This window comes from Condylura cristata, unplaced genomic scaffold (assembly GCF_000260355.1).
Source record: "Condylura cristata isolate star-nosed mole 26May11 unplaced genomic scaffold, ConCri1.0 scaffold00004, whole genome shotgun sequence".
NCBI classification, from domain to species: Eukaryota; Metazoa; Chordata; class Mammalia; order Eulipotyphla; family Talpidae; genus Condylura; species Condylura cristata.
This window is the reverse complement of record NW_004567105.1, coordinates 64,208,882-64,233,867: the sequence shown is the minus strand read 5'-3', so window position 1 is coordinate 64,233,867 and position 24,986 is coordinate 64,208,882. Positions and strand designations below refer to the sequence as shown.

The 24,986-nt window shown below is 42.3% G+C and overlaps 2 protein-coding genes across 4 annotated transcripts; both read left to right on the top strand.

Annotated features, from left to right (window-relative positions):
• Positions 1 to 1,764: 1,764 nt before the first annotated feature.
• On the top strand, positions 1,765 to 18,094 carry LOC101625304 (zinc finger protein with KRAB and SCAN domains 7). 2 transcript variants are annotated; one of them, XM_012735181.1, is made up of 6 exons: positions 1,765 to 2,254; positions 5,017 to 5,185; positions 6,343 to 6,434; positions 6,744 to 6,870; positions 8,607 to 10,047; positions 17,830 to 18,094. In XM_012735181.1, the coding sequence occupies exons 1-6, from the start codon at positions 1,832 to 1,834 to the stop codon at positions 17,933 to 17,935; spliced, it is 2,358 nt and encodes a 785-aa protein (XP_012590635.1). In that variant the 5' UTR covers positions 1,765 to 1,831; the 3' UTR covers positions 17,936 to 18,094. The 2 variants fall into 2 exon arrangements, with proteins under 2 accessions (XP_012590635.1, XP_012590634.1); XM_012735180.1 differs by having other exon boundaries at positions 6,705 to 6,870.
• ZNF660 (zinc finger protein 660) lies at positions 17,854 to 24,397 on the top strand. 2 transcript variants are annotated; one of them, XM_012735199.1, is made up of 2 exons: positions 17,854 to 17,883; positions 20,348 to 24,397. In XM_012735199.1, the coding sequence occupies exon 2, from the start codon at positions 20,434 to 20,436 to the stop codon at positions 21,427 to 21,429; it is 996 nt and encodes a 331-aa protein (XP_012590653.1). In that variant the 5' UTR covers positions 17,854 to 17,883; positions 20,348 to 20,433; the 3' UTR covers positions 21,430 to 24,397. The 2 variants fall into 2 exon arrangements, with proteins under 2 accessions (XP_012590653.1, XP_012590652.1); XM_012735198.1 differs by lacking the exon at positions 17,854 to 17,883 and adding an exon at positions 17,918 to 17,935.
• Positions 24,398 to 24,986: the final 589 nt, after the last annotated feature.

Here is a 24,986-nt window from a genome sequence, read left to right as displayed (position 1 = left end):
AGCCGCGGAACCTGGCACCTGCGGGCACTGCGATGAACTAAGCAGACGTGGCCAGGTGAGCGGCTCCGCAGAAACCTGGTCGAAGGCGCCTTGCCCAGTGAGACACTATGAAGCGTCAGAAGTGGCTCAGACAGTCTCGGAATTTCAAATCCGAAGTCTAAACTTGGAGAGGCAGAAATCCAGAGGAGATAAACTGCAGAACGTTCGAAACTGTAAGGGTGGTAGGAAAATGGCTTGATCTTGCTACAAGTGTCTCTTAGAGCAGACTTTGTAGATACTTTGTCCATCTTTGTGCTTTAAAGAAACCAGACCCAGAGAGCTATAAGCTGCCAGGGTACCGAGATGCATGGTGAATTGGGAGCACAGCCTAAGTGGTGATTTTTAGTTTTACAATATTTAAGAGTCTCATGCTCTACCAACTGAGCTAGCCAGGCAACTCTGTACAATATTTAAACTAGTTAAGAGCCTCCCCTTCGCGCTCCCCTCCTCAGTATCAATAAGCTAAATAAGCCATTCATTTACTAGATATGTACCTCTGTATGCCATGTATCTGCACTGTGTATTAAGATGACTGGGAACCAGCCTTGTCCCCACTCTTCCCAGGAAGTGGGGGAGATATCTCTGTGAACCATAAAACAATTAAAGCTTGAGAAGTGCCCTAGCCAGGGTTTGAATGAAAAAGATGCAAGTGGATTCACTGAGGCTATAACCAACTTAATCCCAGAGAAATCAGGACTGAGTAGAAAAAGGGCTGCATGCAGTACTTTCTGATTCCATTAGATCTTTTCCTTGGTGACTGACCATCCAGCTGTTTTGCGGAGTCGCGCATAGGCTGGTTAAAACACATTAAGGAACAACAGAGAGGGAATCCGCCTGCCCTTTTCCTACATGGAGCAGTCAGGAACCTTCAGGAGAAAAGTGATATCTGTACTGGGTTTTGACAGATGAGTAGCAGTTTGTCAAAAATTGAAAGGAAGGTGAAAAATACAAACAAGGAAATAGTATGTGTGACCTCCAGCTATGCCTCTGGAGCTTTAGTCCCAAACTTTATTTTGCATTTCAGTCACAATGCTAAGTAGAAGAGTTGTGAACATACATTTCCAACAAGTTTCTTTGTAGATTAAAGGTATGTTCTACTTTACAAATGCCACTGCACACTATAAAATATACGTTAAATAATAAGTTAGCACCCTTTGGACCACCTTGCACATCCTACATTTTGAGGTCATTGGACTCTTTCTAGCCTAGGTACCTTGGGAGAGTGCTGGGTGGTTGTGGTTAGGACCTGAGGTCTAAGGCCAGGTTGTGAAGAACTGTGAATGCTAAATGTAGACATTGAGATTTTTTTTTTTAATTTTATAACAGTTTATTTTTACATCATTTTGTACATTTTTTCCCCCATCTCAATTGTAATCCCTGCAGGTTTCCCATCACCAAGTCACCCGTGTGCCATCACCATAATCCCGTGCACTTCCCTTCCCACCCCACCCCCATTTTTGATCCCACTCCCCGCTCCACCCCCACAAAATTAGACATTGAGACTTTATAGGTGATGGGAGCCACTAAAAGTTTAAGAAGGGAAGTTACTTGGAGAGATGCCTAGAGAGACTGCCCTGGGTGGGTTCTTTTCCTGGAGCTTTGCTGTTTAACTGTCGAGTATCATCAGGCTAAATACTTCGGGAATGGTGATTTCTCTCTTGATGTTTCTGTAGGTGATACTTCTATCACTTCCATGTCCCCAACTCTGAAAACAACTCCTGAAACCTGAGCTATAGACTATCATTTCAGCCTGACGAACTGCTGCTGGGACGAGCTTTTCTTTGGGATCACAATGGCCAGCCAAAGCAGGGGACCTTTAAGTCTCATCCCCAGGGGTGCCGATCTTCAGAAGCAGGTGGGGCGCCTAACTGTGAAGCAGGAGCCAGGGAGCCAGATCTGGGGGCAGAGCTGCAGTCTCCAGAAGAACCACCCTCCTGTCTGTGAAATATTCCGGCTGCACTTCAGAAAGTTATGTTACCATGAGATGTCTGGGCCACAGGAGGCACTGAGCCGGCTCCGGGAGCTCTGCCGCTGGTGGCTGATGCCAGAGGTACACACCAAGGAGCAGATTCTAGAGCTGCTGGTGTTGGAGCAGTTCCTGAGCATCCTGCCTGGAGAGCTCCGGACCTGGGTGCAGCTGCATCACCCTGAGAATGGTGAGGAGGCTGTGGCTGTGGTAGAGGATTTCCAGAGACATCTCAGTGGACCAGGACAGGTAAGTAGCCTAGTCTAGAAGAGTAGGTGGAACCATTCTCTAGTCCGTGGGTTAACATGGGAATAGGTACTGTCCATTTCCTAGGCTGTAGACCTGCTTGACCTTAAGATTCTTGAGCCAGCTTGCTGGATAGAGGGGAAGTGGCGTTGTGCTCCATGTCATAAACAACAGTGCAAATCTCAGGCAGGCTCTTTGAATCACTTGAGAAATAGGTGTATGAACCTAACTTCAGCCTGAAAATGTACCTGGCACTTGTGACAGACAGAGGATCTATATCCAGGTTAGAATGGAAATCAGACCCTGGTAAGACTGCATTTACCACTCTGCCACAGCTGTCACCTTGTGTTTTCAGAATGAAGACATGACAGTAGACTCCATCCCCTAGCACAGGCTCAGAAAATGTTTATGGGATGAATAAGTGATTAAACCAGCATTTCCATGGCAGTTTGCCAAGAGGAGATTAAGGAATTTCAGGGCTGATGAAGTCATTCTGCTCAGCAGGACAGAGTTTGTACATGTGTGCATTTTAGGCAGGAGTGGGTCATAGGTCATTCTTGCTTCACTGCAAAATTGTGCGATTGACAAAATCCTTTTATATCCTGTATTTTATTTCAACTCCTAGCAGACTTATAAAATACTCAAATGGTCATCACATTCTCTATGTGACAAGTAATGTTAGGACAGAGAGGTTAATGGCCTAGGAGCTAGAGAGTGTTGCTCTGTCCTTGATATTTAGCCAGGGTGGTTACTGCTAATTATCACCAAGCATGTGGATGAAGATTTTCCAGTTCCTGAGGTTCTCATCACTAGCTTAAACTTCATGTCTTGCAATATGATGCCATCTTAGATTGGAAATTGGAATGTGGTTTTCATGCTTACCAGGAAAGCAAACCGATAAATCTGAGTACTAGGTAATGAGCAGGCACTGGTCCAGAATTTAATTGTTGGTGAATTGTTGGCAGAGCAGAGCTCTTGCATGACCTTGGCTGGCATCTGGACACAGATACTGAAAGGCAGGTGAAAGCACATGCGCCTTGGAGGACGCTCTCGCGTGCCGGGTCTGAGCTCCAAGAATGTGAGAAAATAGGTCATGCGAGCAAGAAGCCGCGTCTGAGAAAGATAATAAAAGAGCTTATCGAGAGAAGTGTCAGGGTGTGTGCGGGGCTCGGCCATCTGAGGCTGGACACAGTGTTCCAAGAATTAGAACACCAGATATAAAGTTAGAATAACTCAATATGCTATTGTTACTGCTTGAGACTGTCTAGACAGACTAAGGTCAGTATGTTCTTGTTTCAGCTTGTTAATGTAAGTATATTAAGAGCACGCTGCGCAATAAAGATTCACTGCATGCTGGACAAAGCAGTCATCCCTCTGGTTCGTCCTTCACAGGTGCGCCCCAGGTCCCGGACCCACTAGAGGTCCACAGTGAATTACAAGTTGTGTTATCACAGTGCAGTAAAGTTCTATGATCTTCCAGAACTTACAACGGTTGTAGGTGAATCCTGTTTAGAAGAGCCGTCCGGTGGAACAGCCTGGATGCACCAACCTCAGGGAGCCTTCTGCACTGAAGACAGAAAATAAAGGGGAGAGTCCATGTCAGCAGATATAACTCAAGAGGGTAGATGCGACACGGTTTATTGGAGGAGGAGTTGTTTTCAACTTATGCTATACTACCTACACGCCAGAGTGAGTGAGTGAGCTTATAAATATGATTTATAGGAACAGCTCCAGATGCGCTACTAAAAAGGTACCTGTGAGATTTTGGGGACTGGTTTGATGGCAGCAAGCAAGGATTAGAAATAAAAGGTTTGTCCTCTGAGGTAATCTCAAAATCTTTGAAGATTGGCATTACCTGATCTTATTTGGCTTTTTTATATATATATTATTAGAAGAGGGGTAGTACATAATGAAAACTCAGGGACCTCCCTGAGTCTCAGTGCTATTATGCTAATTATGCTATCACTGCTGTGGACTGAGTTTGATCATTGGCCAGGGAGGTGACCCACATGGTGCAACGGACCTCTCCTGTCTTGCCCGCTGCTCTCCTCAGCAGTGTATTTCAGTCAATCTGCCTGTTCTGTTTTCTGCTCTGTCCCAGACGAATCCTCTCATTTCCTGCACCTCTTGGCCTGTATGCCAGTTCTTGTATGCATAAATCAATAAATCCATTAAAAAAAGACTAAAACATGCTATATCAGAAGTAGAGTCAGGAAGTTTGGGAGGCGGCGACTGTCCTTGCTTTCTTTGTTGATGTGGTTCGAGAGGGCTTTCTTGAAGAAGAGACACTTTTGCTTACAAAAAGTAGAAAAGCAATTTTGAGCTTTCACAACCTCTCTCCTGCTTCCACTGTCAGCCTTAGGGCTTTGTGCACATGCAGACACACATATCTGTCATGTGTCTTTCCTTGTTACTTCTAATTGATTTCTTCTGTAGTATGTTGCCCTCAGAAATATACTGATTTACCTCTACCTCTAGTTCCTTTTTCTAGATGGTTCTTCATAAGCAAATTTGTGTCACAGGGTGGAAATGGTTATGTGACATGACCTTTAAGCTCCTACCCAGAGAAGCAACAGGAATAGCAGTAGGATTGCTAACTGGGTCCCACTTTGACAGCTTTCCTCCAGTAGTTTTACTGATGATAACACAAAGACACTTTGGTTCCTCTTTTCCCGGATTTTCTTTTTGGGGTTGCTTGTTAAAGGTTTTGGAAACTGTATCTTCAGGATGCTCTTTTGAACCCACTTTTATTTCCATATCTCTAGGTTTCAGCTCCAGCCCAGGAACAGGAGATGCATTTGGAGGAGGCAACAGACTTGGATGGAACAAAGGACTCTCCTCCTACTTTGCTCCTCAGCAAGGGTCCATCCCCTGCACCCCTCCTGAAGCTTCCTCATGACCTGGGGGCCCACTGCCTCCCCAATGGGCACTCAGGTACTCATATCCCCAGCTCTTGCCTCAGGTCATGCCTGCCTTCTCTTTGGGATCTCCCACTGCACTGACTTCTAATGACTTTGTTCTTTTTGCTTAATCTCCAATGCTTTATGCGTTTGTCAGTCACGTGTCATATGAAGGTACTGTTGGGAACCAGAGAGATGTACTATATCATTTCTGCTTTCAGATAACCTGTCTAATTAGAGTCAATCATAATTGCAAGAAAAGGCATTTACATAAGATACATAAAAGAGATATTTGTTCCCAGGCATTTGATGCTGTCACAGTGAATTACATGACTTTGTAAGATAATCGTGGAGTGGACTGAGCAGGGATTGCTTCATTGAGGACTTAGCAATGGAATTAGCGGGTGAAAAATGGGGAGGAAGTGATATGTACTGGAGCAGAGGAGTTAAGCAAAACTCTAAATGGGAATTCATTGGCCCCAGTGAGTGGGATCTGCAAGGATTATTTGGAGCTTAGGGTCTCCTCGTACAAGTCTGCATGAGCAACTGCCAAGTGCTTGCCCCTCCCCAAACGGGGATCTTAGGAGACAAGCAGCAGCTGCAGTGGTGTGGCCTCAGGTGAGCTGGCTCTCTGTCTTTGCTGAGTTACCAAGTGTGTGGGCTGAGCTGGAGCTCCTCCTTGGGGCTCTGGGTCAGTGGGAGACTCCTGTGTCAGCCTGTGGCTGATGCCCACTGCTCCAGTGAGAGTGCAGAAGGAAGGGAAACCAGATAGGTGAGAGAAAAGCAGATGAGGCTGAGACTGGTGCTTGGTGCTGGAGAGAAAGTGGGAGAGAAAGTGGTGGGAAATGTCACTTCCTTGAAGAGACTGAGTGTGCTTCCTGGGAGAGGCTGAGGGCTGGGAGGAGGACTCATACTCAGTTTGGCAGGGGCTGTCTGCGGTGCCCACCAGGGATGTTCACGGCACACAGGATACTCTGACCAGAGACAAGGGTCGGTGTGTGCAAGGTCGGCGTGTGCGAGGGTCGGCGTGTGCGAGGGTCGGCGTGTGCGAGGTCGGTGTGTGCGAGCGTCGGCCTGTGCGAGCATCGGCGTGTGCGGCTCCCTGGCGCTCCTGCATGCAGCGGCTGGGGATCCGCGCCTTCAGAAGCAAGGGCAGGGCTGTCCCGCTCACGGCTTTCCTTCCTCCCTCAGCTCGCTGTGCTTCCCTAGTGCCTGCCCCTCCCCAGGCTGGGAGCCTGGGAGACCCAGCAGCAGCTACTGTGCTTCAGATGGTCAGGCCTCAGGTGAGCTTGTGCTGTCCTTGCTGGGTTGCCATGTGTGGCCCAGGCACAGCTCCTCCTTGGGGCTGTGGGTCTGTGGGAGACTGCTCCTGTCTCAGCCTGTGGCCTCCAGCCCAGGGACTTTCCCTGGACACGGTCCTGCCTGCTGAGTTCATGGACTCTGTTTTGCCTTGAGCTTGTTCTTTAATCTGTCACATCTCTCCCTTCCTGATCCCCTTGCCCTCTGGGACCCTTTGCCTGTGCCCTTGGTATCCTGTTCACGCTCGCCTTCAGGCTGGGATGTCCCTGAGCAGTAGAAGCATGTCCTTCCAGGGTTCTGCGGCATTCAAGTTTCTGTCTGTGGATGGTCCTCAGAAGCAGTGGAAATGTCCAGCACTGAGTCAGAGCACCTTGCACCAGAACATCATGCCAGAAAATTACCACAGCTTGGCCTTATTGGGTAATGATTTTTTTCCCCTGTCACATAGAGTCTGCTTTCTCTACTTTTTCAATGCTATATTCCTTTTTGTTTTATTATGAAAAATTTCAAATATATACAAACAGTGAGAATAATATAATGACCTCTCCTGTAGCCATCAACGAGTTTGACCTATTATCAGATTCCCTTTATTATTGATTGACCTACTATGGTTTAGATTTTATAGTTTTAAGGCATAGAGCCACCCAGGTTATTTTAGGTGACAAGCAATGATATTTACAGTAATGTTAAAGGAATGGAAATGTTGCACACCAACCAGCTAGCCTAGACTTTGGGAGTCAGGGCCTTTTGGAAACGAAGCCCATGACAGCTCAGAAGCCACAGCAGCAAAAGCAAGTGAACTTTTGTGCCATTGTTCCCCTGTGAATGTGACAAACTGTTCTCTGTCTCTCCTCTCACGGCTGCCCCATTTGCTTCACTCTGAATTTCCTGTTAATCTTAATGGGACTTTCTCCAGTCACTCATACTAGTCGTCCCTGCTAGCTTGGCTTCTCTCAATGTATTGCTTCAGCTTGAGCTCCTACTTCATTTTGCCATTCATTCTTTTCCATTCAGAATTTACTTATAGGGACTTGAATGCTGCTTTAGCCTTAGAATATTTTCTCTTATTGGGCAGAACTTTGGCATCAGCACTAGTGGCTCTACGGATAAGCTACACTTGGTTCTAGTCCTGGCCCTGGTCCTGTAGTCCATCATAAAATGAATTCAGTTGTTTGGTATAAAGCACAGTTGCTTCAGTATTCCCTTTAGAGAGAACATAGTCCAGGCAACTTCCTGGAAGAGACTTGTCAGGCAAGTGTTGTAATTGATAAATCCAGGACAATATCCTACTCTGGAGTTTCCAGTTTAAACATCTAGATTTTTACATACTAAAGTAGTGTGATGATTTATAGCCTGGTTTAGATGTGATGACAGGAAAGAACATTTTCTTGCTTAATAGTTATGACAGTAGTTATTCTCCTATCTCACAGTTTTTGTATTAAAAACAAAGAATTTGGAAGCAATTTATAATTCCAAGTAACTAAGATGATGCCAGACTCATGTTTTGATATGTTTAAAGTTATTGATTCCTTTCTAAATTCTGGGGAGTACAGTATTGGCTGCTACAAATTCAGTAGAGAACAAGGACCCCTACTTTGAGAGCTTGCTCTCCCAGTTCATACTGTTCCCTTAAACTGGGGCCTAAATCTTGTCACTGTCTAGTCAAACTGAAATCCCTGCTTCTTATACAGTTTTTCTAATCATATCTTCATAATTGAAATGTTCTTCCAACCCTCATATTTGCTCACTCTGTTCCTCACATTTCACTTGAGTTATGTGCCCCTTTTTCCTAAACATCTTATCTGAGGCCTTGGAACCATAAAGTATGGTTCCAAGAACTCTGAGGTTCTTTTCAATAATAATGTGATCTGGAAGATCACATCATACTTTATAACCTGGTCTGTTGTCTTCCAGGAGGCTGCTCACTTGGATATGGCAGCTGAATATTTGTCATCATAGCTCGTCTTCCTCCCTCTCCCTCTGACTATCTTTCTGTCCATACAGTAAAATGAGCATTTTCCCATATTTTCCTCAATGTGTCCTCTAATTCCTTACCCATAATGTGAAAGTTTTACTTTTTCAGATACATAAGATTCCTGATTATTCTGTGTTTTCAATAGGACATGAAAGTAATAAAAATTGTTTTCTTTTTTTAGCAGCAGGTGAGAACAGGATGGCGAGGTCAGCACTGCCTCCCAAGCAGAACCTTTCTAATGGATCAGAGTCACGTGATACGACATCAGGAGGGGCATGTGGGGTGATTCCTGAAGAACAAGAGTCTAGCGATGCCTGTGAGTATGCTGTGGAGAAGCGAGAAGGTCAGCCCTCAGATGAGAAAGGGAGCACTCTGGGAAGGGATTTCTTGGAAATAACACAGGAGGATAAAAAATCCACAAAAGGTGGATATGATGAATATAAGGATCCTGCTGAACCTCCAGATGTGTCCTCCAGTCCTACAGAACATCAAGGAGTTTTGAAGGGACAGAAATTCTATCAATGTGATGAATGTGGCAAGGCTTTCAATCGTAGTTCACACCTGATTGGTCATCAGAGGATCCACACTGGAGAGAAGCCCTACGAGTGTAATGAGTGTGGTAAGACCTTCAGGCAGACCTCTCAGCTCATAGTTCACCTCAGAACCCACACAGGGGAGAAGCCCTACGAGTGCAGAGAGTGTGGGAAGACGTATCGGCACAGCTCCCACCTCATTCAACACCAGAGACTCCATAATGGAGAGAAACCATATAAATGTAATGAATGTGGAAAAGCTTTCACTCAGAGTTTGCAACTCATTGACCACCAGAGAACCCATACCGGGGAGAAGCCATATGAATGCAGTGAGTGTGGGGAGTCCTTTATTCGGAGTAAGAGTCTCGTGCGACATCAGGTGCTTCACACTGGTGCGAAACCCTACAAGTGTAATGAGTGTGGGAAAGCTTTCTGTTCTAGTAGAAATCTAACTGACCATCAGCGAATCCATACTGGAGAGAAGCCTTATGAGTGTAATGAGTGTGGCAAGGCCTTCAGTCGGAGTAAATGTCTTATTCGACATCAGAGCCTCCACACTGGGGAAAAGCCGTATAAATGTAGTGAGTGTGGGAAAGCCTTTAATCAGAACTCTCAACTTGCTGACCATGAGCGAATGCACACCGGGGAGAAGCCTTTTGAATGTAATGAGTGTGGGAAGGCGTTCAGCCTGAGTAAATGTCTTATTCGACATCAGAGACTTCACACAGGTGAAAAGCCCTATAAATGCAATGAGTGTGGAAAATCCTTCAATCAAAACTCACACCTCATCATACACCAGAGAATTCATACTGGTGAGAAACCATATGAATGTAATGAGTGTGGGAAGGTCTTCAGTTATAGCTCCAGTCTCATGGTCCACCAGAGAACCCACACTGGGGAAAAACCCTATAAATGCAATGACTGTGGGAAAGCCTTTAGTGACAGCTCACAATTGATTGTACACCAGAGAGTTCACACCGGAGAGAAACCTTATGAATGTATTGAGTGTGGCAAAGCCTTTAGTCAGCGTTCCACATTTAATCACCACCAGCGAACTCACAGTGGAGAAAAGCACTCAGGTCTAGCCCGGTGAGCATCTTAACACATGATTCTCCAAGAGAGAGAACAGGGAACTCTGAGTTGAGCTTTCTTTATGAGAAAGATACTCAACTTATTCTCCTCTTGGAACCACTAAAAAAACATTCCCCAAGTTCCCTGTTGGGTCATGAAGGTTGGAGAGAGGGATGACAGGGCAATCCTTTTTTATTAACAGGAAAGTAGGACTACGTACTTTATTTACTTACAGGTTATTTTAGGTTTTTATAAATGTGAAGAATTATCTCTTTTTCTGCATCCCATATGGAGATATTGTTTTTCTTATTTCATCTTAAATGTTTGATTTCATTCTTTTTTCTCTTGACTGTGGCCCTTCTTTTCTACTTTTTTAATCTCTGATCTGTTCTTAACTATCCTCACTTGTGTTTCCAGCTCCAAAAATTTTTCTTCTTCCCAGTCTTTTTTCCTCAGTACCTTAGATCCAGCACATATCTGAAATTCTTTTATTTTTTTAAATAGGTATTTTATCCCTCTTAAATTTCTTAAACATCTATTCCTTTGACCTCAGTGCTTTGAATTAGTTGGTGCTACAGTGTCCAACTATTGCTAAGCTGTAAATTATCCTCAACTTCATGTGGAAGTGTATACTTTCAAAACAAGGTTTGTGGTTCATTGCACTGCATATGGCATCTATTCCTTTAGCATATAGATAATTTTGTATACTACTTGTTTAATAAGTACTTTTTAAAAACTCAGCTTTCCAATGACCCATCCTTAAATTGTCATTTCCATCTTTAGAAGGCACAAAAAATACCTACATCTTTCTACTCCCTGACCATCACCACCAGACTAGAACCTTCTAAAGATGGAACTGACATTGTGTGCAGTGGCTTCATGGACATCTTCTACATGTACTCCTGGTATTCTCACTGCTATTACTCTTTGTTGGTTTCTGAGTATACTGTGCTATTGTGTTTAGGAAGTTTCCTCCTTTTTTCTACTTCTAGAAGAAACAATATACTGAAGCAATTAAGAGTATAGTTTTTGTGCCTGGCACTATAGATTCATATTCTGGCCCCACTACTTTCTTAGGTGTGGGCACATCACTTGGCTTCTGTGTCTCACTCTCCCATGTCTGAAATGAAGCTACCTCATAGGACCATGGAGATAAAGTTAGTTGTTAAGTGTTAGGCACTTAAAACTGCCTGGCACGTTGTTCACTCTCTAGCAGCAATTATTATAAGTTTTTATTAGAATGGTTGCTGACATCGCTTAAGTTTTCCAAATAATTTATTGATAATATGGTTCACATCCTGTATTCTTTTTGTAAATTCATTTTCTGACAAGTGTCCAAATAATGGAAGTTTCCTTGCACTCCTGAATAAAATAATTTGTGATTATTTTTAAGTATAGAATATATTGAATTTACTAAGGCTTTGTTGACTTTGCAAAATGTATTTGGACAGTTTTTCTTTTTCACTCTCGAAGAGTTTCCATGTTGGAATTATTCTTAGAAGTTGAAAAGCAATTGAGACTGGTACTTTGGGTGTCGTGGAGAGGAAATTGGGAAGAATAAATGCTAACTATTTTCAATTCTATGTTTATGCTTTTTAGGTTTCTACCTCTTAATTTGGTGTTATCTACAAATTATCACTTTTGTTGAAAGCACCTAGCATTTTATAAAAAGCTCTTTCACTCCTGTAGAGTTCCTTCTACATACCTATTTTTTATATTTTGGTGTCCATTCAATTTTTCTGTCATGATTTCCAGGTTTATTTTGTTCCTCTTTGTAATTCCTTTTTACTGCCACAAGTTATAATGACTTTCCATTAACCTTATATTTCATTTGGTGTTTTCCTCAATAATGAGGACTTTATAGTCCTGATATTTGACTCCAGATATGGAAAGTGGATATTCTTTTAATCCATTTGTATCCAAGTGGATGCTATTAAAACTGTTTAGATCTAAAGTTAGATGGTTAGCTTTAAATTTGCTTTTTTAACTTGTGCATCAGCAGTGAAGAAATAAAGGGATGGTTCAGTGTTTTGGTAATCTGACTGAAAGTCTTCCACATAAGGGCTGCTTCTTGTACCTAGCTTTACTTTAGGTTCAGCTCTCATTTTGTGGCCAGTATAGCCTTTTTCCATTTTCTCTGTAAAATAGCTTTGTTGTAAAGAAACTTAAGTCTCAGCTATCCACAGCCACTGCAGCACGAGTCTGATCCCCAGCCAAGGTGCTGACCCACATGGTGCAGCAGACCTCTCCTGTCTCACCCACTGCTCCCCTCAGCAGGGTATTTCAGTGGATCTACCTGTTCTGCACCCCACTCCATAGCTGGTGAATCCTCTTACCCCCTTCCCCAACCTCTGGACTATACCTTGTTCTTAGATGTATAAATAAATAAAATTAATCTTTAAAAAACCCTTAATGTGGAAAAGTCTTCAGTCACTTCAGACTTTTATCTTGTCTCAGCAACTCGAAACAGAAGAGAATATTTTGAGATGAGTTTTAGAAATCATTCAGTTGTACAAATCACTGTCCATCAGAGACTACACTTATAAGAGGTCCTGTTTATGTGATTTTCAGAAAGTCTTGGTTGTAAATTATTTCTTGTTTGATATCAGAAAATCTACATGGTTTTGAGCCCTATTTTGAATTTTGGAAAGCAAGAAAACATAAATCCAAAGTTTCCATTGTTTTATATTTCTGAAACCTTCCTGAAATGTGTGCCAAAAGAAAGTTCTTAGTTATAGCACATAGTTTCTTCTTCATCCATGAACCTACTGTGCAGAAAATAGCTACCTATAAACAGTGCAAGAAATTTCCAAAATTGTTTTTAGAAATCAGAATACCCAGGAGATAGATCCTGGTATCAAATATGGTAGAGTTGCTAGGAGCTGAACCCTTTCCTCTTCCACATACAAAGAAAATACTCCACAGCTATACTTTGTGTTCCCAATTCTGGTATTCAATTTTTAAATCCAATTGGAAAGGTCAGCAGCTACAAAAACAGTATCTGTGGTCACAAGTGTAACTGTGCAGTTGTGCAACCATAGGCAAGTGACTTCTTGTATCTAGGCTTTAATTTATCTGGAAAACAAGAATATTCCGCTTTAAGATTATTCTGAGGCTAAAGTTAATTGATGCCAATAATACTTTTATAACTTGTAACACAGTATACATAACAGTAAGAAAGCCACATTCACTTTCGCTGTTTTAGTTTTAAAGATTTGTTTTTATTTATGCATACAAGACCTGGGGTGTAGAACAGAGACAAAGAAGAACAGTCAGATCCACTGAAATACACTGCTGAGCAGAGGTCTACTGCACCATGTGGGCCAGCTCCCTGTTGGCGATGACTGCAGTAGCTGGAGATAGTTTGATAGTGCTGAGACTTTAACCCCTAAACCATCAGAGAGACCCCATTTTTTATACTTCTTAAATTTTGAGAAACATAGCCCCTATCTCAGGAATAATTGTTTTCTTAGAACAAAGCCCTAGAAACGGAATTTCAAGATCTGAAATTATGAGCATTAGGCATTCTCTAAGGTCTATTTGTTACATTTGGTTCCAAATGTACTGTGTAGACAGTACCCATTCTGTCTTGTCAGCACAAGTGAAGATTGTTAGGGTACCCCACTCAGCACTCCTGCCAAGTCTGTCACCTTTAGGTGGTAGAAGTAACTGAGTCGTGAACTGCAATTCAAATAGTCCTTTGGCAAGGCAGGGAAAATGAGGAATATTCTTTTCTTGAGGAATAATTTCACCAGAAATTCACAAGTGGGCAAGCTTTCTGCCATATCTGAGTCTTTTCTGGTGCTATTTTCGGGTCTATTTTAATTATAAAATTTTTAATTTCAAAACTTAATTTCTCTATTTTTTTTAACCATGGAATTCAACTCTTCTGAGTGTGCTGTACCCACCTCCCTATAATCTGAGTCATCTTTGTTTTCTACATCATCTTCTGCCGCTATGACAATTTCAAATTCAGGAAGCCATGATCTGGAGCTGTTTTGCCCAAATTGTCTGACTGTGTACAAGTCTGCTTATGTCCCAATCTCCATCCAGTCTAGAATCTGCTTCTTACTACAATCATGTACCTGTAACATCTGGAGCATGTTTTAGGGTCTAAGTAACAACAGATCCTGCAGTGAAGAGCAGCTGGCTTGCATTGGGGGTACAGAGAGTCTCCAGTTCTGGGGAGTATCCTCAGGTGGCTTATATGTGAAAAAGTCACTTTTCCTGGGTAGACGATTCTTAAAAATGGGCAGGCTGGTGCTACATGGAGGGGTAACTTAGAAGAGGCTGTGGTGGAGGGTGACTGGCTGGGCAGCACAGCTGGAGCAGGAAGGTGAGTGGCCAGTTGCAGAGTGTGTAGGACTACACCCAGCCACACCACTGCCCGCCCCATGGAGTGAAACTTTCATATAAGGATACTGTCAGAAAGACTAAGGACTGAGAGCAAGAAATTCATAACTTACAGTAACAATTTTCTTGACTCCTTTCATATCTGATCACTAAGTAACCTGAACCTGTGTGTATGGGGTGGAGGAGGGGAGGTAAGATCACAGCACTCTTCAGGCCTAAAACCTTCCAGTGTCATTTGGGATATATCCAGAGCCCTTTGGGCCTGTTCAAATCATGTCCTGATCCAGGCCTTTGCTCTTAATGTTTTAGATAAAAGGAACACTCTTCCCCCAGATACACACCTGTCTCAATCGCCACTTCCTGTCTCTGCTTTTCCTGTTTATAATTATTCACACTGTGTGCTCTCTTCCCATACTACTACTGCATTCTTCATATTTAACCAGTATCTTTCCTGGACCTCAAGTTAAGCCAAATGGAACAGGTAGTTCATTTCTTCCAACTCTTTATGTCAGTGCCTAGACAGTGACATAGTATAAACCAGGTAAGTGTTTTTGTATGCTTTAGATAAATGGTAGCTGGTCCTGGCTTTGCAGTTGAAAGGCACGAGATCTGGAGAAAGAAGACATTTCCACTCGGCATGCAGAGCTAGGAGTTTGACTCTGGCGAACCTGTGTTCGAGAGAGGCGTCCTTTTGGCCCAGTTGATTGGTGGTTCTTCCCGCCTTAGCCCAAGTCTGTTTCTAGTCTCCGCTCTTTGCATTGGCTGAACCCTCAAGTCTTTTCATCCTCTCTGCCAATGGTCGGTCACAACCGGAGCCGAAGGCGTGACCGAAGCGCTGGCAGTTGAGCGGCGGGTCTGCAGGGCACCGAGATGCGGAGCCCTCCCGATGCCTAGAAGGGCCGGAGTATTAAGATGGGTGTTATTGGTGAGTCAGTGACGTAGTTCCTTCTCCGCTTTGTTCCAAGATGTGGGTCGGGCGCTTTCGTTGAGGGGTATGTGGCAGGCGGGCGTGAGATTTCGGGACGGTTTCTGGGGTGTGTGGGGGGGCGAGGGGTTGGGGGGACACAGGTAGTGAGCCAGGTCCACATGGCTGCCCGCTGCGGAGTCTGGAAGCGGCGGCTCCAGGGTCGCCTTGAGCCCTGCCCTTCCCTCGTTTGGCGCTGCCTTTTGTCTTGGATCTCATCTCGCACTCGACCTAGCTGCTTTCTCGGGTCAGGCAGATAGTAGCGATAGAACTGTGCCATCCCTCCCCCTAGCCTGTGACCGCCTTGCAGGTAGGGGTCGAGATTCCCTCCAGGTTCTCAAAGGACTACCAATCTTAAATATCACCAATCCAGTCCGTTGAGAGTACAGAGCCTTGGCCAAGATTTGTCATTCATTGATTCATCATCCAACAGATACACACTTAACTAGTGTGTTAGGTCCAGGCTTATAGTGTGAGCATTATAGCGGAACTATATATTCTGGTAGGGATGGAGTGGAACGAGCTTGAAGGGTTAGAAGCAGCGTCTGAGAGTCTGGAGAGGGACACAAAATATTTGAGGCTTAGTAACCCTAAGAGATGGGTAATAGGGAGAGGTGGGGAGAAGGTTCTCCTAGTGTTCCTTTATATTCTATGTCTTCCTATCACTCTAAAGACGTTTAGATTTAGTAGAGTTCTTTCATCCCCCTTCTGTAAACTTTACGTGGAAAGTTAGTTGGGTTGCAGAGACTATCTCAGTTGAAATGTGCTTTACAGTTCAAGAATATGGGGGTGAAAAGGAGTGACTCTGTCATATGGGAATGAGAATTTCCTTCAGACACAGACTTGACTCCCATTAATCATAAGAACTTTGGCAGGTTACATATCTGGAAGCATCATTTCCTCGTCTTTAAAATGTTGATCATCCTTATTGCTCAAGTTTCATTAATATTAGAAGAGATGTTTCCGGGGGTTGGACACTGCCTTAGGTGCCTGGTTTACACAGAGCTGAGATGTCAGAGAGTTCCAGCATTTCTGTTTACCGAGATTTAAGACCCCATTAGGAACGTCCTCACCAAACCCAAGGAAGAGATCTGTGCAGGGTAGACCTCTGGAGTGAGGCTGTCTGTGCCAGGCAATTAAGACCTACTTTGTGAAATTAGGTAATCTGGGGATAGGAATCTTCCCTGTTAGAGAGGTAACAAAGGGACTCAGGTTGAAAGGGAGCATTTCTGATAGCCATCATGGAGTAAAGAAGCAGAGAGGTGGGAAGGGAGATGTAGAACTCAAAATTGAGAAGTAGAGTTTGGGAATAAGAGGAAGTGAGATGCACTAGAACTCGAATTTGGTTGTCCGGAAATTTGAACTCGTGTCCCAGGTTAACTATAAGTTCCAATTTCCCCATTTCTGTATTTTAATAGAAGACAGGTAGTCTAGGAGGTCTTTATAGGTGAGACATTCTGAGATGCTCAGAGTAGTTGGAGTAAGTTTCTCTACTAGGGAGCCTATGTAATCAGATGACCTAGTTAGGACAGAATTGCCTAGAATGCAAATATACTGTCCTGGTGTTCAGACAATATGAAGCATAAAAGGGATGAACAGGGCCCTCCCTGGTGGTGCAGCAGGTTAAAGCACAGCACTAAGAAGCTAAAGCTGCTTCAGCATGAGTTCAATCCCCAGCCTCAGAGGTGACCCACATGGCGCAGCAGACCTCTCCTGACCTGCCCGCTGCTCCCCTCAGCAGTGTACTTCATCAGTTGGCCTGTTCTGCTCCCCAGAATCCTCTCTGGTGAATCCTCTCACTGACCCTGCACCTCAGGTCTGTACCCCAGTTCTGTATGCATAAATAAATAAATCTTTTTTTAAAAAAGGGGGGATAAGTAAGAGGGGACGATGGTGGTCACAAATGTAGAGAATGACTTCTTAACATCCTACACCTGACAAAGTTAGATATAACCCAGAACCTGTCACACCAAACAACTTTTATTGGACCCTCTTTGTGCCAGGTATCGTGTGGGGTCACATAAAACCATCATGTGCCCTGCTGTTTGAGAGTTTGGATCTAAGTGTGTACAGGTGAGGAGGAGGAGGGAGACAGACGTACACAACAGTAATAAAGGAACTTGAGTCTAATAAGGGAACGTGGGTCTGTAGCGGTGGTTCTGAAGTATAAAAAGTTTTACACTGTCATATGTCAGATGTTGTGTTATGGAATGCAAATATACTGTCCTGGTGTTCAGACAATATGAAGCATAAAAGGGATGAACAGGCCCTCCCTAGTAGCACAGAGGGTTAAAGCACAGCACTAAGAAGCTAAAGCTACTTCAGCATGAGTTCAATCCCCAGCCTCAGAGGTGACCAAGGTATCAGCCTTTGTTTTATGCCCAAGATGTAGACCTTCCTCTGTCTTGAGTTCACAGGGCTCCCTGATCTTTTTTTCTCAATGCTTACATTTCACTTTCTGTCTCTCTGGAATTTATTTTCAGGTATTGCCTCTTACTCCTCATTCCATTGCGGGGACCATGTGACTGCTGCTCAGGGTATGTGAACAGGCAGGTGCTGCTGGCAAATAAAGGAATACAACCTCGCTAGGTAAAAAACACCTGCCTGTCTGTCTCTCACAACTGGACTCTGTGGTTTCCTCATAAACTGAATGGTGTTGCTAAGATCAAAACACTCACCCATTAGTCTCACAGATTTGTGGCTTAGAGGTCTGTGGGGCCTCGCTGGTCTTCATCCATTGCTGTTGGCTGAGAGTGTGCTTTTGTGCACAATTACCTGGATATAGTGCCCTGCTTACCCTGTATGACACTGCCACTTCTGAGCTGTGAGCTCCAACCTCCAAGTTCTCTTCTTGCTTCACACTTCAGAGTGTGACTCAGTTTATCAGAAGGCTGAGACATTGGAAATTGGTCAAACTTACTTGAGAAGTAGTAGGCAGTCCTATAAAACAGTTTCATTCCTTCTGACTCAGTAACTTATTTATAAAACCTTTACTTTAGGCATATTCCATTGAAAAGAAAATGTTATATGTGTAAAGTGATCATGATAATAGTATTGATTAAAACTCAAAGAATAACAGCAATGTCTAACACTAGCAAAATTGTAGAAAAATGATAAGGTCAGTCAGTGGTATATTATGTAATCATTAAATGATCATATGAAGATTAAATAATGTAGAAAATACATAAAAATTTAAGTAGAAGTCAGATTCAAAATTATATCTTCGTATATTAATAATTTTAGAAGGGTAGATATGGGTAAGTCTGAAAAGAAAAATACTTCAAAGAAAATTAGTCATGCTTTTGTGCCATGAAGTCAACTTTCAGTTTTTCTTTAATTACCCAACCTCCTCTAGATTTGAAATCTGCTAATAGGTTATCCATCCAGTTTCACATCAAACCAGTTGAGAAATTTCTGCACATTCATTAGTTCCATGTACTAACCTCTCTTGGCTGTGCCATTTCCTGCTATTATCCTTTTACCAGATACTTCGCATTCAGATTCTTTATCATTATTCCATGTGAGATTCTGTCAGAGACTCTCCTCCCATGCTTTAATTCTCTTATTCCCCAATTCAGCTTCTCAAGTTTTCATGCAAGACTCAGTTTGTCAGAGTGCTACCTTGGTGAGAAAAGCACTCACTGAACTAAGCACCCTGCTGAATCCAATTACAGACCAACCTTTAGCTGATCGTTAAAGGAACTGAGCTAAGGAGTAGGTCAACAAGAACTAAAAGTCAAAATGACCTGAAGATTAGTCATTTGAGCAACTAAACTAAAGGACCTTTCAATTATTATTATTATTTAGGATTAGATGCCTCCCAATCTGGGAAGTAAAGCATGAGACAAGAAAAAAGCAGGCTGCTACTTTTTGACCTTGTGCTGGATCTGTTGGCTACTGTTAGTGACGCAGTAATATCTCAAGCCTTAGACTCCCAGCCAGTAATGGAACCCATGCCACAGTGGCAGCACTAAGACCCAGCCATGCAAAGCTATATAAAGGAATTTACAGACATTTTAGATAAATAAGCAGAGAGAGAGAGACAGACTTTGTTTAAGAAAGTAAAGAAAAGAAGTTAGGACTCCCAAGTATTCTGCACATGGGAGAGGCCAGAAAGCCATTGAGGGGACATTTCTGGGGTATTTAAACCTTTTTTTCCTCTCTGTTCTAAATCTCATCATTTTATTTTGTGATTGGCCTTTTCCCCAGTGCCACACTCCTCCAGGCAGATGTGCCCATTTTCTTTTCTTTTTTTTTAAAAGATTTATTTATTTGTGCATACAGAACTGGGGTACAGGCCAGAGGTGCAGGGGCAGTGAGAGGATTCACCAGAGATAGAGTGAGGAGCAAAATAGGCAGATGTGATGAAGAACACTACTGAGGGGAGCAGCGGGCAGGTCAGGAAAGGCCTGCTGCACCATGTGGGTCACCTCCAGGACAGGGATCGAACTCATGCTAAAGTGGCTTCAGCTGCACAGTGCTGTGCTTTAACCCTCTGCGCTACCAGGGAGGGCCATAAATGTGCCCATTTTCTCAGCTCTTATCCTAGAGTTTACCTACTCTGCCCAAGGTCTTACTTTCTCACATTTTACTGTCTTTGTTTAGTCCTACTGGACTTTCTGACCTCATTTCTGGACTATATTTTGGTTAACACTTTTTAGAATTGTCTTTATCTTAGAAGTTCCTTGCCTGCACTGTCCCTGCAGCTGTCTACTTAAGTCTGACTTGGCCTGGGACTCATTAGCCTTTGGCTTTCCATAGCCTTTACCTTAGCCTCTGCTAACCTCATTTTTCTCACCTTTTTCAATCAGTTTCTCCCAGTTTTGAATATTTACCGTGTGGTCTATCTTATCTTGTTATATTGGATAATTCCCCCTTCAGTGTAGAGAACAGGTGACATATGCAGTTTCTGTTTTTCCTGTCAGATGGTGGGACTGAGAAGATTTTGATTCCAAAATATTATTCCTGACAAAAAGCAGAATCTAATCTCTTACTCCACAGAGCTCCTGCCAAGAAAGTAAAAATTTAGAAAGTCCGTGTGAGAGTAAAGACTCAAGAAGCCACTGGGATGCTGCAAGCCAGAGAAAATGAGAAGAAAGACAAGAAACTTCAAACATAAGACAGTTAAAGACAATAAAACAGTCACAGAAGTGCGTGTCCAAGAATCTGAAAAAGATGATAGCAGCTATTCTGACCCTACAACAAACGAGAGAATTCAGGCTGAAAAGAAACAGTATGTATGTCCTGAGTGTGGGAAAGCCTTTAGTCAGAGTGCAAACCTTACGGTACATGAGCGAATCCACACAGGAGAGAAACCCTACAAATGTAAGGAGTGTGGGAAAGCTTTCAGTCATAGCTCCAATCTTGTTGTCCACCGGAGAATCCACACTGGACTGAAGCCCTACAAGTGCAGTGAATGTGGGAAATCATTCAGTGGTAAGTCACACCTCATTCGGCACCAAGGAATCCACAGCGGGGAGAAAACTTTCGAATGTAAGGAGTGTGGAAAAGCCTTTAGTCGAAGCTCAGGTCTTATTTCCCATCACAGAGTTCACACTGGGGAGAAGCCCTACACTTGTATTGAGTGTGGGAAAGCCTTTAGCCGTAGTTCAAACCTTACTCAACATCAGAGAATGCACAAAGGAAAAAAAATTTACAAATGTAAGGAATGTGGGAAAACATGTGTTTCTAATACAAAAATTATGGACCATCAGAGAATTCACACAGGAGAGAAGCCTTATGAGTGTGATGAGTGTGGAAAAGCTTTCATCTTAAGAAAAACCCTTCATGAACATCAGAGACTTCATCGTAGAGAGAAACCTTACAAATGTAATGAGTGTGGGAAAGCTTTCACTTCTAATCGAAACCTCATTGATCACCAGAGAGTTCACACTGGAGAGAAACCCTATAAATGTAATGAATGTGGAAAAACCTTCAGGCAGACTTCTCAAGTTATTTTGCATTTGAGAACCCACACTAAGGAGAAACCTTATAAATGTAGTGAGTGTGGGAAAGCCTATCGCTACAGCTCCCAGCTTATTCAACATCAGAGAAAACATAATGAGGAGAAAGAAACCTCATAGGTCACATATTGGTGGTAATAGAAGTAATACCTACTTTTTGGAAAAGCAGGTTTTTGATATTATCGATCTTAATTCTACTTCTAAGAACTCACAGGGAAAATAATCAGAAGTAGATAAAGATTTAACGGAAATAATACTCATGCCAGATGGTATACAACTAAAAGAAGAAAACTAGATCATCAGCATTATGGGGTCTAAATGAATGATGGTCCAGCCATATGATGGTTTTGCAGCTGTTATGAACATTTTTAAAGGGTATGTAATGCCATGGGTGAAATAATCCATGTGGATAAAATGGAAGATAAAGTATGATCCAATTTTTTAAAACACTTAGGTATGAGAAAAGAGAAGAAATAATATCAAACCAAAATTTTAACAGTGATTTACACTGGATGATGGAATTATAAGTGATTTCTATTTTTTTCTTTATGCTTTCTAGATTTTCTACAAATGAGAATGTACTACTTTTATATTCAGGAAGAAGTACAGTATTTTTAAAATGCAACAATTACATACTCACTTTTACTTAACTCATAGCACGTAGGCTCTATTGAAAGGTAATACTGGCACCAAGTAGCAGTGGAAGCAGGAGCAGATCGATTCCTTTCAGAGCCTGTTTCCTGTGTAGTAAAATCAAGCAAATCCATTTCATCACCATTATGTTAAAACAACACAGCAAAAACTTACTATAGCCTCCTCTCCCACATTATAAGATCTGCAGATTAAAAGAGCCACCACATCTTTTCAATGTATATCCACAAAAGTAGAAAAAAAAAAGCACTCTTAAGAAACTAAAACAACTGCTGTTTCATAACCTATTAAGAGAGCCAGTCAGCGTCATCTGAATTTCGCAGAAGATTCTGCCTATGTGATGCTTAGTAGCTAAAGTGCAGGCTTTAGGATCAGAGACAGGTGTTCTAACCTCAGATCTGCCACACTGGAGTTTGTCAGTTTTGGTTGCAAGATGGTGTGAGAACACATAAAAGCTCCCGTTTCTCAATCCAGCCTCCCTCTGTTTTATATTGAATCCTTACATCTAAATGCTATTTGTCTTTTGTACAAAGTAATTATTATTTCAGGAATTGAGAATCTGTCATCCCATGTAATCCTTACCATTGTACAAGAAAATAGAATCTCAGTGAGGTTAGGTGACTGTTCAGTAAGTGATCAGAGTAAGGATTTGAATTCAGATCGGACTTCGAAGTCCATGCTTTCTTCATTAAACCAAAGTGCTTCTGCCTGCCATGGTGGTTCATATGTAAGTGAGAGACCAATATGGATTGTCCTGGGTTGTCCCCTCCAGGAAAGGTGGTTATAGCTGGACAATTATTTCATCATGGTTTCATAAGGAATATGTCAGTCTTCTCTTGAGTTAGACTTATGGCCTATCTCTGCATCTTAGTTTAATTTAGTTCAAGGATGATATATTTCATCTTTGCTGTTACTGGAAGAAAAGAAATGGAAGGTGTAAGTATATATGTGAATAGGGATTGTTTGATTTTGTCCTATTTTAATAGGATAGTGGCTTACAAGTAATTTTGTGATATAAAAGAGTCTTTTTGCATAATTATTGAAAGCAAAGTTTGGAGGCCCTGGAACAGATCTGCTACTTGGAGGGGCAGGACTGTTGATCATCAGTTATCCCTGTACCTGTACTTCCTCAGGGCACAAGGGTAGGATAACCCACATCTGACAGCAGTAAAGGTGTTTCCATCATTTCCCCCTTATTACGAGCCCTTTTAAAATTAAAGAACAGGTCTGTATTCCACAACTCTTGTCATGCCAGCCATCCTTACCTGCTGTTACCTGCATGGAAACGGCCCATGGTGGATGTCTAGTGTTCTTTCTTAACCTACTTTAGAAAACAGGCAATTGACTTATCCTATGTGCCTCTCAGGGTTATTTTTTGAGCATTTGTTATTGCTGAGCAGGTATTCTCTGAGCAAAACATTTCCCCATCACTGTGCCAGTGTCAGAAATTCTTCAAATAGCTTTTTCATTTTAAAAGACTCTGTGGTCTTGAGAATAAAGAATTCCTAGCAAGGATACCCCTGAGATATGGATACAAATCCTGGCATTTCTTGTGCCAGGTGGGCTAAGATAACAGACCCATCTTCTAGGCTGATACCTGTCTTGAGCTGCAGGAATAAATGTGGGGTGGTCCTTGTACTTTGTCAGATAAATATTCCACAATATAATAGGCAAGTGATTGCCTATCTTCCAGGAGTTTTTCAAGACTGTAAGCAGTATGCTTAGCCAGACAGTTTCTCCCATCCTTTCAAGCCCTTTCATGATGTCTGGAGTTCAGGGTCTATTTTTTTTTTTAACTTCCTGTTCTAGTGGAAACCTGGTTTTCTAACAGCAGTGTTTTCTGTTCAATCTCTCAATTCCTAATTTCTGTCACCCTCAAGTTATGTTGATTTCTGTTCTGCCAAATCTTCTAGCTCTTTTGAAATAATGTAGCGCTAGACATTTAGTTTCTTACTATTCCTGTTCTTGTCTTTCACTGGCTTCTTATGCTTATGTTTTTAGGACCCTGAATATTCCTGAGGACTATGAAAAGGTAGCAGTGTTAACCACAGACATCCTATCCTGGTTGTATAGAATTGTTCTTGTGTGGGATAAATATATCCTGTTTTAGTTGAGAGAAAATGTGTAAAATGAAAGCATATTTTATATCTAGCTTTGATTGAAGGGAAATATGAAAGACAAAGAATCCTGCATAGAGTGAAGTGTCTCCCTAGCCTTAGTCAGATATTTTCCATTGATGGTGTGTACTGTGTTCGGTCATATTTGGAGCTAAGAAGAAAACCAAAACTGAAGAGAGTTTTAACTGAGTCATTCCACTGAATCTAAATCCCATATGACTAAATTTCATTTGAACTCTGTGTTCTCAATTTAAATAAAATATATACTGTTAGATTGTGTTTAGAAACTAGACTGTCTATTCACCTCTGATGTTATAACACCAGAGTCACCCAAAATTTTTTGACAAAATAGTTCTAATTTTACCAATAAATATCTGTTAATTTTAAATATCACTGATTTTTGTCCTTCTGCTTCCTTTGTTGGGAATGAGAAAACAGTCCAACTTATTTTTCTTTTTAAGCAACAAACTACTTTTATAATAAACTGATTCTGGCTTGTTTCTGATTCAAATATAACATGATGTTTATTTTCTAGTTTAGAATACATAAAGGAGAGCCCTCTAGCTGTTAGAAAGTATCCTTTGATTTCCTTGGGGGGAATTATACATCTGGTTTCTGTCTCCCCCCCACGCTCCCTAGTCTCGTTTCTATTTCAAACCTGGACTATTATGTAGACTCCAACTGGCTGTATAAAACCAGCCATGTTCCCTGCAGCCCTTTCCCATTCCAGAAGGTAGGTTTATGAGGGGGAGAAAAAGAAATGACAGACAGGCCCCTTTCTGGGAATCAAATACAGGACCTATATAATTCTCATTCCTCTGTCTCACCATTTCAAACTAATATATATCTGACTGTATAGATTGTAGTACATGCAAAAACTAGTCAGTCTTGAAACTCAGCCCATTGGAC